At 47.9% G+C, this 12,012-nt stretch overlaps 1 protein-coding gene across 15 annotated transcripts in view; it reads right to left on the bottom strand.

Annotated features, from left to right (window-relative positions):
- PKHD1 (PKHD1 ciliary IPT domain containing fibrocystin/polyductin) overlaps positions 1-12,012 on the bottom strand; it is a 417,767-nt gene that overhangs the window by 374,903 nt on the left and 30,852 nt on the right. For all 15 annotated transcript variants that reach the window (XR_012902469.1, XM_075923353.1, XM_075923339.1 and 12 more), the window contains 6 exons: positions 11,305-11,344; positions 10,047-10,117; positions 5,504-5,605; positions 4,940-5,035; positions 3,172-3,313; positions 1,956-2,070 (listed from right to left, as the gene is read on the bottom strand). Coding sequence is in view for 14 of the 15 variants with exons in the window: in XM_075923353.1 (XP_075779468.1) it covers positions 1,956-2,070; positions 3,172-3,313; positions 4,940-5,035; positions 5,504-5,605; positions 10,047-10,117; positions 11,305-11,344 (566 nt within the window). In the remaining variant the exon portion in view is untranslated. The remainder of the gene's footprint in view (positions 1-1,955; positions 2,071-3,171; positions 3,314-4,939; positions 5,036-5,503; positions 5,606-10,046; positions 10,118-11,304; positions 11,345-12,012) is intronic.

Genomic DNA, 12,012 nt, shown 5'->3' with positions numbered 1-12,012 from the left:
CTTTTGTGTAAGAGAAAGTCTCAGTCTGGTAGAGCGCTGTGATCTAGGCCAGTGGTTTTCAACCTATAGGTTACGACCCAGAACTAGTTGGGGTTGGTCCTGTCTGGGGCAGGGGGCTGGACTTGATGACCTTCTGAGGTCTCTTCCAGGTCTATGGTTCTATGATTCTATGAACTGGGGGGTGGAATGCCAGTCTTGTTGCTGCAGGGGGAGCAAGTGACCAGTGGGGGTGCTAAGGCAGCTACCTACCTGTCCTGGCACCGCAGACTATGCTGCACCTCAGAAGCAGCCGGCAACCGGCCTGGCTCCTAGGTCGGTGGATTGCCTAGAGCGCCATGCATTGCCCCTGCCCTGAGCATTAGCTCTGCACTTCACTAGCTGGGAGCCTGCTGCTGACTGCTTCTGGGGCACAGCATGGTCTGCGGTGACAGGAGATGCAGGGAGCTGCCTTAGCACCCCGCTGCACCACTGACCAGGAACCAAGGTGAGCCCCTTCTGCCCCAGCTCTGACACCCCCAATGCTGGAGCCCCCCTCCTACAGCCCAAAGCTCTCCACCCGGGAACCCACACGCGAGCCAAATTACGTTGGGTTGCAGCATCCACAATTTCCTTCCACTGGGTCATGAGAAAAAAAGTTTGAACACCGCTGCTGTAGGGATCTGAGCGGAGTACCAGGAGGCAGAGACTCCTCATCTCTCACCCCAGCCCTAATCATCGCTCACCCTGTGGTCTGTAAGCATGCATAGCACAGGAGACTCTGCCGGCGCCCAAAGAGATTGGAGAGGGCAGTACTGATGCTGGGGTGGCACTGGGCAGTGTGTTTGCTGATAAAGAGGATCGTGGCTGATTTGTTTGTCCTGGACAGCAGTGTTGGATTGAGTCCATGATGAATTCCTGCCTCCCCAAAGGCTGGCAGGTGGGTTTCCATCCCACCCCAGGAGAGAGGCAGGAGTTTGGAGCTCACTCCCTGCAAGGACTACGGCCACCCTGCATAATGGAGCAGGGACTCGGGCCCTTTCATTGTCTGGTGTTCCAAACGCTCTGGGATTGCTGAAGCTGCTCTCGCCCACTGGTGGAAAATGGGATGCCCTTTGAAATGGGATGCGGAGTGCTTCACCACTTGCCGCGCCATTCCTGCTGACTACCCCTTGCCGGACGCCATGCCCCCTCTCCTCTGCCCTCACTTGCAGGCCGGCGGCTGGGTTTCCCCAGCCGGCCCATCACTGGCGGCTGAGCAGGGCTTCCCCAGCCTCCCTGCAAACCCCCACTCGCCGCGCTGTTCCCCGGCAACCTCCCCCCTTGCCGGACGCAGTGAGGGTCCCGGCAGACCCGTTACAGGGGCATACTCCCAACCCAATCCCCCTCCCCTCGCCTTCCCTTCCCTTCCCCAGAGCCAAACACCTACCCTCCCTGCTGTAACCCAGTCCCCTTTCTCCCCCAACCTTATGTCCCAGTCCCAACAGACACCACCGCTTGAAACACAACCCCCACCTTTTCCATTATTTTCAATGGGAAAATTGACCCCGCATAACATGTTTTCATTTAACACGATCATTTTCTGAAACATCTATAGGGTTAAATGAGGAATTACCGTATTCTCCAGTATCCCTTCTCCAAACACAGTCCCATGCTCCAAATCAGAGGGGGGCTGGCACCAGGAAGAAAGGGCAGGATTTCCTGCCACCTCTCAAACCAATCAGCACAGGATCCTCCCGCTTCTCTTGGCTCATCTCCCCCACCACTCGGGGTTGGAGACCCTGCTTGCACAGAACTGCTGCCGATCTGTGCAGTGTAATCACAGTAGGGCAACGCCATTGAGCAAAAATCAACACAACAGCTAGAGAATCAGTTCCAAGGAACCGGACTGGCATGAAGGGACATCCCAATACCTCATGACCATAAAGGCAATGCTTCCCTATTCTGCCCTTTCTGTTTTTGCTGCCCTAATGAAATACCTTTTGCGCTGGGTCTTCTGACAAGCTTAGGTGCAAGGAAGCCCTGCCATCTGCCTGAATCCAGAAGGTATAATTATTGGTCTCCGGTGCCACAAAGAATCCACGTAGTCGTGACCTAGGCAGCAGCAGAATATCTATGTCATACAATGCAGTGTCAGATCTCCAACAAACAGCGGGCTTCTCCCATTTACCAATGAGAAGAGAGGTGTGAAATATGTGTAACAACATGCAAACTGACTCAAATTCAAGGTTTTCTACAAGTTTGTAGGCACTCAAAATCTGATCAGATCAGGGAAAAGAATATTACGGTACACAATATTTCCAAGAAAAATAGACTCTTTTTTACAGCAGAATCCTCCCCATTGCCGAGTAGGAAAAGCAATCACATTGAAAACCTACACGAATTCAAGAGGCATGTGAAAATGACAGAAAGATGAAATTGTCAGTGGCTGAATACATCTACCAGGGATGATCTAGACTGTGCTTGGTCCTGACGTGAGGGCAGGGGATTGGACTTGGTGACCTCTCGAGGTCTCTTGCGGTTCTAGTATTCTATGATTCTATGAATCTCGAAAGGGTCAGTTCATGTTGAAGTTTTAGTTGGGGGGGTCCTGCTTTGAGGAGGGAGTGGGACTAGTGTCCTCTTGGGGTCTCTTCTAACCCTAATCTTCTATGTGCACCCCAAAATTCTAAGGGCCCTCTCCTCAGCAGGAGTAAATTGGCATTGCTCCATTCATTTGAAGCTATGCTGCTTCACACCAGATGAGGATCTGTGCCTGTTCCAGCCTATCGGCACACAACAATTCTTGGTTGTCAAGCTCCTCCCACACCACTCTGCCCTGGATTCTCCAAGCAGGGCAAGTCAGTGAGGTACGAAAAATATGGGATAAACCTTCCACTGCATTTTTTTGAATTTCAGAAGGACCTAAAAATCTATTTATTGTGTAAAATTTTGATTGGCATCCTCCACGCTTGTTACAAAGGACGGGGAGTTGCAACTGCTACTTCTTCCACTGCTAACGGTACATACCAAGCGAGACCATTCCCAGGGGGTTGTGGCCAGGACAAAAAAAAAGTGATGCATCTGTCACTTCTAGGACCGACAATGCCAGCCAATCACACCAGCCCGAGAGGCTCCTCAAAGCACAGACCCCAGAGCAGTCGCTCCAAGGCACTGTACCCTAGGGACAGCTCCTCTCCTGAGACCGCTAAATACCTGAAGGACTGCTGTTCTGGAGACAAAAACCCTTCTGGAGTGCTGGCATTAGGAACAATCTGCCATCTATACCCAAGGGCTGCTTCAGTTAAATTAGTGCCTGCTGCACCATCCCAGACTTCAAAGAGAAGCCCTCTGTTTCCTGGAAAGTTAAAAAGAAAAACAACAAGAATCTAGTCAGCAGCTGCTAACGGAGGGTCCCAGCTTGCAGGAGAATTAATAGCAAAACAATGAAAAAGCTGCAGGCCATAGTCCATGTGTGGCTGGATAATAACCTCTGACAAGAGATGTTTTGGGACCCATTAATGCAGAGCTGGGCAAAATATGGCCTGAAGGCCAGGTTCAGCCCACCAAGCCACTGGATCCAGAGCATGGACCACCCTGCCTGGACCCTCGGACACGCTCCTACCATGGTTTAAAGTGCAGTCCGTGCAGCTCTCTGCTCTGCAGGCAAGGGGAGGTTTTGTATGATCTCACAGCCCCAATCACAATCCCCAGCACCTATTGGCTGGAAACAACCAGCCAATAGGAGCTGAGAGTGGCCTAGGGAATGGGGGAAATGCAGGCCTCTTCCCCCTCCTGGAACTGAGCGCCACATGGCAGGAACAGCCTGCAGTTTCAAGCAGTCTGGGGCTGCAGCAGGCAGGGAGTCCTGCCTGCCTTGGGAGTGCTGCAGGGCTGCTGGCCAGGAGACTTAGGTAAGCACCTCCTAGCCAGAGCCTGCCTCTGGCACCCCTGCCCCTACTGCACCCCCAACTTCCTCCCCCTGGTCACCATCCAAACTCTCTGCACCCCCTTGCCCTAGGTCACAACTCCCTCCCAGACCCTGTACTCCATCCTACATTCCTCTCCCAAGCCAAAATCCTCTCCTACACCCAACACCCTCCCAGACCCTGCATCCCACTTCCCTGCCCCAGATCACCACTCAAACCCGCTGAAGTCTGAACCCAGTTCTTCCCTTCTCCCAAGTCACAATTTCCTCCCAGACTTTCCACCCCCTCCTAGAGCCTCTGCCCCAGGCCAGAATCCTCTCTTGTACCCATACTCTCTCCCTGACCCTACACCCCCTCTCAGACCTCACACCATTACCTGCACCCCAGTCCCTTACCCCAGGCAACCTCCATCCTAGACCCTGCATCTCCTCCACAGAAAAGTGTGGCCCTTGACCACTTTTCAAAAATCTTGGAGTAGCCCCCCGCCAAAAATCATTGCCCACCCCTGGATTAATGGTATCAATGTTCATTCCAAGCAAGGAATACTGGAGGGACAATGCCTTGATCAATAGAGTCCCCTCCAGAAAATAGAAGTATCAATGGTCTTCAGAGGATAGCGCCTCCAAAACTGCCCAACTAAGGCGGGATGGTTAGTATATTGAAGCGAAAGGAAAAATAATTGGGATAATTCTCAGGGAACTCCAAACAGGATCAGAATACAAAGACCTAGGGAAAATACACTAGAAATAAAGGAGACTTGTCAGGGGAAGGGGATATAACTCATGGATTTCAGGGACAAAACTGAGGACAGGTTAGTTCAGAGTTCCTAGGTTCAGATGTTACCCAGAAATCTCAAGCAGTCTGGGAAGTTTGGTCAGCAAACCCAGGAGAGATTACCCTGGTTCTGAAAACCCATGTGATGTGACCTCAGTAGGTTTTGGATAGCCCCATTTTTATTCATCCCATCACCACAGCCAGAAGGAAGTCTCTATCCCATTTCCAGATACTGCAGACCTCTTTGCCAATGAGAGCCTTTGCTCTTAGAAATACTTCACCTGCTTGGGGTGCGGTAAGTCTTCTGGTCTCATCCATGCATCCAGTGACGCAGCTAATCTTCTGGGGGGAATGGTGCTTGATTTCACAGAGAACGCCTGGCAGTGGGAAGAGGAGAAGTAGGCATATGGAGAACGAGGCTGGAGAACATTAACCCAGGCCTAAATTGTTTAAGGGATCAGCCCCCTTTTATTCCGAGAGATTAGTAGAGCTGCACTGAATCCCTTGCAAACAAAGCAACATCACATCAAACAGAGGGCTTATAGCTGTAGTCAATTACTCATTGAATTCACAGCAGTAAGGGCCTCTCACATGGAAAGTACCATGGTTCTTATGTCCATTACCATGGTACTGACCTGTATGTGTAGTCCCACTGACTTGGCTCAACTTCAGCAGCACTACTGGAGCAAGCACTACTGGAGAACCAGGCCCCAAGAGAGCTGGCTCCTCCGAAAACCTGTCCAACTGGGCACTCCATTGGTAGGATAGGTGAACCAAAGGCAGAATTTGGCCTGTGGTCTTTGTTCCATCACCATAGAGCTTAAAACTGATTTCTCCATTGTTACCTGCAACGGTGACCTGCACAGGCTGATCAAAGAAGTCTCCTGTGATCGTGAGATCACTTCCTCCTCCCAGACTTCCCAATACTGGAAACACAGATACTATCTCTACAGAGGAAAAAAAAGGACACTCAGGGCACATCTACACTACAGAGAAGATCGAAGCTGCCACTATCGATCTTCCAGGGTTCAAATTGGTGTGTCTAGCGAAGACATGCTAATTCCAACTGAGAGGAGCACTCGGGTTAATGCCGGTAACCCTGCTTCCACGAGGAATAAGGGAAGGAAGTGTTCTTCCTTCAACTTCCTGCAGTGTTGACAGCTCCAAAAGTTGAGTTAAGGTACTTCGACTTCAGCTATGTAATTAACGACGAGGAGTCCTGTGGCACCTTATAGACTAACTGAAGTGTAGGAGCATAAGCTTTCGTGGGCAAAGACCCACTTTGTCAGATGCATGTCTTTGCCCACGAAAGCTTATGCTCCTACACTTCAGTTAGTCTATAAGGTGCCACAGGACTCCTCGTCGCTTTTGCAGATTCAGACTAACACGGCTACCCCTCTGATATGTAATTAACGTAGCTGAAGTTGAGTGTATTAATTCGACCTTATCCTACAGCGTAGCCATACCCTCTGAGAATGGAGCTAGCTAACAACCACATGAATCTGGAAAGGTCTATACCACTCCTGCTTCTATTGAAACTAACAGCAACGCATGCACTGACCTCAGGGTAGCAGGTGCTGAGAATCTAAATGATCTGAATTCATCACTAGCCTGAATTCATCCAGGAAGCTAGTGGAATTACAGTAAGGATCAATTGGATCCTACATGTATAGCTCAGCAAAAGGACAATGTATGGAGGGATATGATAACTCTTACAAGCTGGTATAATTCACATGGGGTATGTCTACACTGCATTCCTCTTTCGAGAGATGAATGCAAATACAGCTGGGCAAAATTGCAAATGAAGCGCTGATTTGCATTTCCCGTGCTTCATTTGCATGATCGCATCCAGCCGCTTTTTCAAAATACCCTATTTAGAAAAAAGGAATGCTGTCTAGACACGGTTATTTCAAAAGAAAAACCTTATTTCAAAATTCCCCTTACTCCTTATAAAATGAGCTTTAAGGGTAATTTCGAAAGAAGGTTTTCTTTCAAAATAACTGCGTCTAGACAGCGTTTCTTTTTTTTTTAAATAGAATATTTTGAAAAAGCGGCCGGATGCGATGATGCAAATGAAGCACAGGAAATTCAAATCAGTGTTTCATTTGCAATTTCACTCAGCTGCATTTGCATTCTTCTCTCAAAAGGGGAATGCAGTGTAGACATACCCATGTTGAGCAAGCCAGAAGCAGGTGAAATGGAACTATTTTAGACTGTCGGGTTTGCCTCTAAATTTAACCCACAGATATGACTGTTGTTCAACTTTCTGTTGGCAGTGTTGTTATAGCTATATGAGTCCCAGGATGCATGAGAGTGCCACGGTGGGTGATCCCAGATCTGAAGAAGAGTTCCGTGTCAACTTGAAAGCTTCTCTTTCACCAGCAGAAGTTGGTCCAATGAGATTATCTCATCCACTGTTCTCCCTAATTGAATTTTCTAACAATTGAATATGATGCTGTTAATTTTGAATGTTTAGGACCAAATCTTGAGAGGCGCTGAGCCTCTGCAGTTGCCAATGATGTAATTGGAAGTTGTGGACAGACAGATTTGATCATTACTCTCTTTTTGCCTGGACAAATGGGTTATTTTTCCACTAGATGGCAGCATGGCTGTGAAGTATTTATTGTATGTAGTTACACGGGGCTGCAACTGCAATTCTAAACACCAAATCACTCTTTCATAATCCTTTAAATGGGGTATTCAGAGAGATTATTTTAGCTTTCCCAAGTCTATAACTTTCTAATCCATCCATTTAAGGGACATATTAATCTTCCAGCAGTCAAAAGGCTCCTTCTAACCCTTTGAACTAAGTCACATCACTACATGTGCACATCACAAATCACCTACCCATTAATTACAATCAGTGGGAAGATCAGATCTTAGAGGGAAAGACATAGCATTCAGCCCTGAAACATGTTCAGTCTGGATGAGCCAAATGGTCTTTTCTAACATTTTTGCCATCTATAACAGCAATCAAAGCCAAGTGCTTTATCGTCCATGAAACTTAAACCTGTGGTTGTACTTTGCGTTTTAGACACAGGCTCTTTTTGAATACCATTCGTTCGCCATGACAACAGCTACTGAGAATTTAACCTTCTAGTGTCTAGAGAGCTGGGACATGTGTGGCACTTTATGCAATACTGTGATTTACTCAATACAACGCAAGACAATACCACAGCAGTCTGAGGGTGTGTCTAAACTACATGGCTCCAACGATGGAGCACTGTAGATTAGGCTGATCGGCAAAGGGAAATGAAGCCACGATTTAAATAATCGTGGCTTCATTTAAATTTAAATGGCTGCCACGCTGAGCCAACAAACTGCTGATCAGCTGTTTGTCGGCTCAGCGCGCTAGTCTGGACGCTCCCGCGCCAACTTGAAAGCCCTTTATCGACCTCCCTGTTATGCCTCGTAGGATGAGGTTTACCAGGGAGGTCGATAAAGGACATTCATGTCTGCAGGGGAGCGTCCAGACTAGCGCGCTGAGCCGACAAACAGCTGTTCAGCTGTTTGTTGGCTCAGCGCGGCAGCCATTTAAATTTAAATGAAGCCGCGATTATTTAAATCACGGCTTCATTTCCCTTTGCTGAACAAACAAATCTACATGGCTCCATCGACGGAGCCATGTAGTTTAGACATACCCTGATATACCTGCACCCAGCACTTAAATTTCAGTGTGAGAGTCAATATAATCAGCTACAGCCACTCCAGGAGTTACGAACTAGTTACGGACCAACACTTGGTCCATAACTCGAAGTGTTCGTAACTCAGATCCCATAGAGTTACATGGCAACCGCGCTGTTCGTAAGCGCAGATCGCCGTTCATAACTCGGATCCACATTTACGACTGCTTTGGTCGTAAGTGCGGATGATCGTAAGTGGAGGTGGTCGTAACTTGGGGAGCGGCTGTAGTAGCTTTCAAAGTAATTTTCAGCTGATTGGTCCCATCCAAAGCCCTCTGCATGTTGGAGACCTCCACTCTGACAACTTCAGTAGGATTTGAGGGGGTCAAGCAGGGTCAGGCATTTAGTGTGGGTCCGGCAGGAAAAACGGTGACATTGATTGATCATTACTCCATCTCCAGACCTGTTGATTCTCCCATGGTTCTGCTCAATGCTCATTAGATATTTCAGAGCCACTCATGATGGGAAGCTGGAGCCAAAGGGCACGTCTACATGAAGGCCCTTCACAGAGCAGGCAGCCTGACACTAAAAAGAGCAGTGTGGTTCCAATAGCAGGAGCTCTGGCTCAGGCGAATGCCTCTCCATTCTTAGGGGACTAAACCGAGGTGCAGCCCATCACGCCCAGCCACACAGTGTGCTAGCAGAAGCAGAGTGATGGCTGGTCTGTCTGTGCTGGAAGGACATGCCTCTGGGTATGTCTTCACTGCAATACAACTCTTGTGTCTGGTCAGATCTGATTACTTGGGCTGCAAGGTTATAACATTGCTGTGTAGGTGTTCAGGTTGGAGCTTGGGTTCTCAAGCCCCACAAAGGGAGAGGGTCTCAGAGCCCCGGATTAAGCCCAAGTCCCAATCTTTATGCCCTGTAGCTTGAACTGAGTGAGCCCACGCCCGATGAACCAGGGTGTTTTATCGCCATGTAGACATACCCTGAGGTCACGTCTCCACTTCCAGCATGGAGACCGATCTTCTGGCATTTGATTTTGTGGGTCTACTTAAGACCCGCTAAATCAAATACCGAGGGAAGCTCCAATTGGCACCGATACTCCTTGCCAGGGGTGGATATAGGGCAGGGCGAACGGGTGGCCTCCCCGGGCCCCGCGCTTCCGAAAGCCCCGCGCATGCGCCGTGGCGCCACTGCACATGCGCATGGCGTCACTGCACATGTGCCGTGGCAAAGGGGGGCCCCGCGGAATTATGCTGCCCGGGGCCCCGCAAAACGGTCATCTGCCCCTGCTCCTTGCAGTTGCGAGGAGTAAGGGAAGCCGATGGGAGCATTTGCTCCCATCAGCCTCCATCTGTGAAGATAGCACCAAACTTGGCTTAAGGTAAGCTGACTCCAGCTACATATTTTACATAGCTGGAGTTGTCCACCTTAACCCAACCTTCCAGGTCCAATGTAACCCTGGCCTGAGTGATAAGGCCCTCTCACTGAGAGTTGAACTCAGCATGCAATGAAAGCAGGCATGAACAGGATATCTGGTTATCTCCCAATCTTCACTCATAGGAAAACAGAGGGCTAGATTTTGTATCTCATCTTGAGAACCCCTTTGTGCTCTCTGTTTATAAGGGAGAAACTCCCATTGAATTCAAAGGGAAATGCACACATGGACTGAAGGCACAATAACATTGGGAAGACTAAAAGAAAGATTTTCTTCCTAGGCTTCATAGGACAGGGCAATCATTGGGACAGCAAAGTACAGCACCTGAGTATGTTTGATACATGAAAAGCTCCTGTTTGGCACTGATGAGCCAAGCATCCTTGTGTACCATCGACCTGCAACATAAGAGAAAGGCCTGTAAAACTCCTTGGAATTTGAGCTGGGAGTGGATCTCCCCAGTGGCGCTGAAGGGAAAATCTCAGATTAAACACAGGGGAAAAAAAGATAATTATTTTAGGATACCAAATGATACTTCTCACCCCGTGTTCACTGAAGCATCAGAATTAGACCTGGTCAAAATGCTTCAGTTGAAAAATGTTGCCATCAAAAGAGGCAGGTTTGTCAAAATTTGACAAAGATGTAAAGGTACATCTACACAGCAGTGTTATTCCGAAATAACAAACGTTATTCCATAATAACATAGTGTGTGTCTACACTACAAGCCTTTATTTCGAAATAATGTCGAGCTGGAGGACTTACTCTGACTCCTGTAACCCTCATTTCACAAGGAGTAAGGGGAGTCAAAGGAAAAGTGTTCTTCTCTTGACTTCCTGCTGTGAAGACAGCACCAAAAACTGAGTTAAGCTATTTCAGCTTCAGCTATGCAATTGATGTAGCTGAAGTTGAGTAGCTTAATTTGACTTTACCCCTCTGTGTAGTCATGACGTAAGAGAAATAAACATCCGCAAGTCACTCAGGGTGTGTCTACATCCTGGGCTTTACTCAAAATAAGATACGCAAATTGAGCCACATCAATTGCGTAGCTTATTTAGAAATAGCTTATTTCAAAACTGGGAGCATCTACACAGCACTTATTTCTAAATAGAGCACTCTTCCTGACTTCCCTTATTCCTGTTACAATGAAGGCTACAGGAGTCAGAGTAAGAAGTCCTCCAGCTTGATAATATTTCAACATTATTTTGAAATAATTTCCAGCTGTGTAGATGCAGACTAAATTATTTTGAAATAACGCTAGTTATTTTGAAATAATGGTGCGGTGTGTGACGTACCTTCAGTCACCCGGCAAGTATAGAAGATTTGTGATCGGGGACATCTAACAGATACCCCTGTTCTGTGCATTTAAACATGGCAAGAAGGCCATTCTCTAATGGGAACTTTCTTCCCTTTGCCATCCTCAGATCTGATGATCAGTTCATCCCTTCAAAACAGCAAATGGCCATGGCTAGGTGAACATATATGCCAGTTCTATAAAATGTATCCAGGTACTCTTTCTGGACCCATAAGTGTAGTCATGCTACGTTAGGATACAAGAAAGGAACAAGGCAACATTTCTCTTACTCACTTTCCTTTGTTAAACACTGAAAAGCTAACGTTCTGCGAACCTGTGGGAAGAGAAAACACTGAGTTACTGCAGAAACATGGGGGAGTCTGCATAAAGAGCACAAAATGTCAAGACTAGTGCCAACGCTATGGACATCCTTCTCCTTTCTTCACTGGCTTGACCTCAGTGTATCACCATTGACTTCAGAGAAGCTAGAAGCTGTTCTGATTTACAGTGGCAAAATGTATCAATTGGCAATGCCATGAGATGGCATAGAAACCCTAAGGACCACACCCAAAAAACCCATTGGAGTGGTCACAGCTACACCGTCTCCAGCTGACACAGGAGCACGCTACATTATTATTATGGGAGCATCTAGAGACACCAGCGGAGATCAGGTGCCTGTTGAGCCAGGCAGTGTCGGAGTCAGGGAAAATGAGGCCCACAAAAAACTTCAGAGTAACTCTCTCAAAAGCCCCCAAGGCCTATTTTCCAACGTGACCAAGGCCGATAAGACGCGTAAATCTCACTGAAAGGGATTTAGGTTCCTACATCCCTTTTAAAAACATGATTTAGGCACTTTCAAAAATGCCACCAAAAGTGGCTGCCCACAATCTCCCAGCCGGTCAGTAGCACAGCGAGGTCTCTAGAATCCCAGTCCAGTGCCTTAGGTATGAGACTTAAATAACTCTGGACTTCCATCCGGGCAAACCCTTGGACACTGGGAAT

Source organism: Pelodiscus sinensis, chromosome 3 (assembly GCF_049634645.1).
Source record: "Pelodiscus sinensis isolate JC-2024 chromosome 3, ASM4963464v1, whole genome shotgun sequence".
Lineage (NCBI taxonomy): Eukaryota > Metazoa > Chordata > Testudines > Trionychidae > Pelodiscus > Pelodiscus sinensis.
This window is presented reverse-complemented; position numbering and strand designations above follow the sequence as displayed.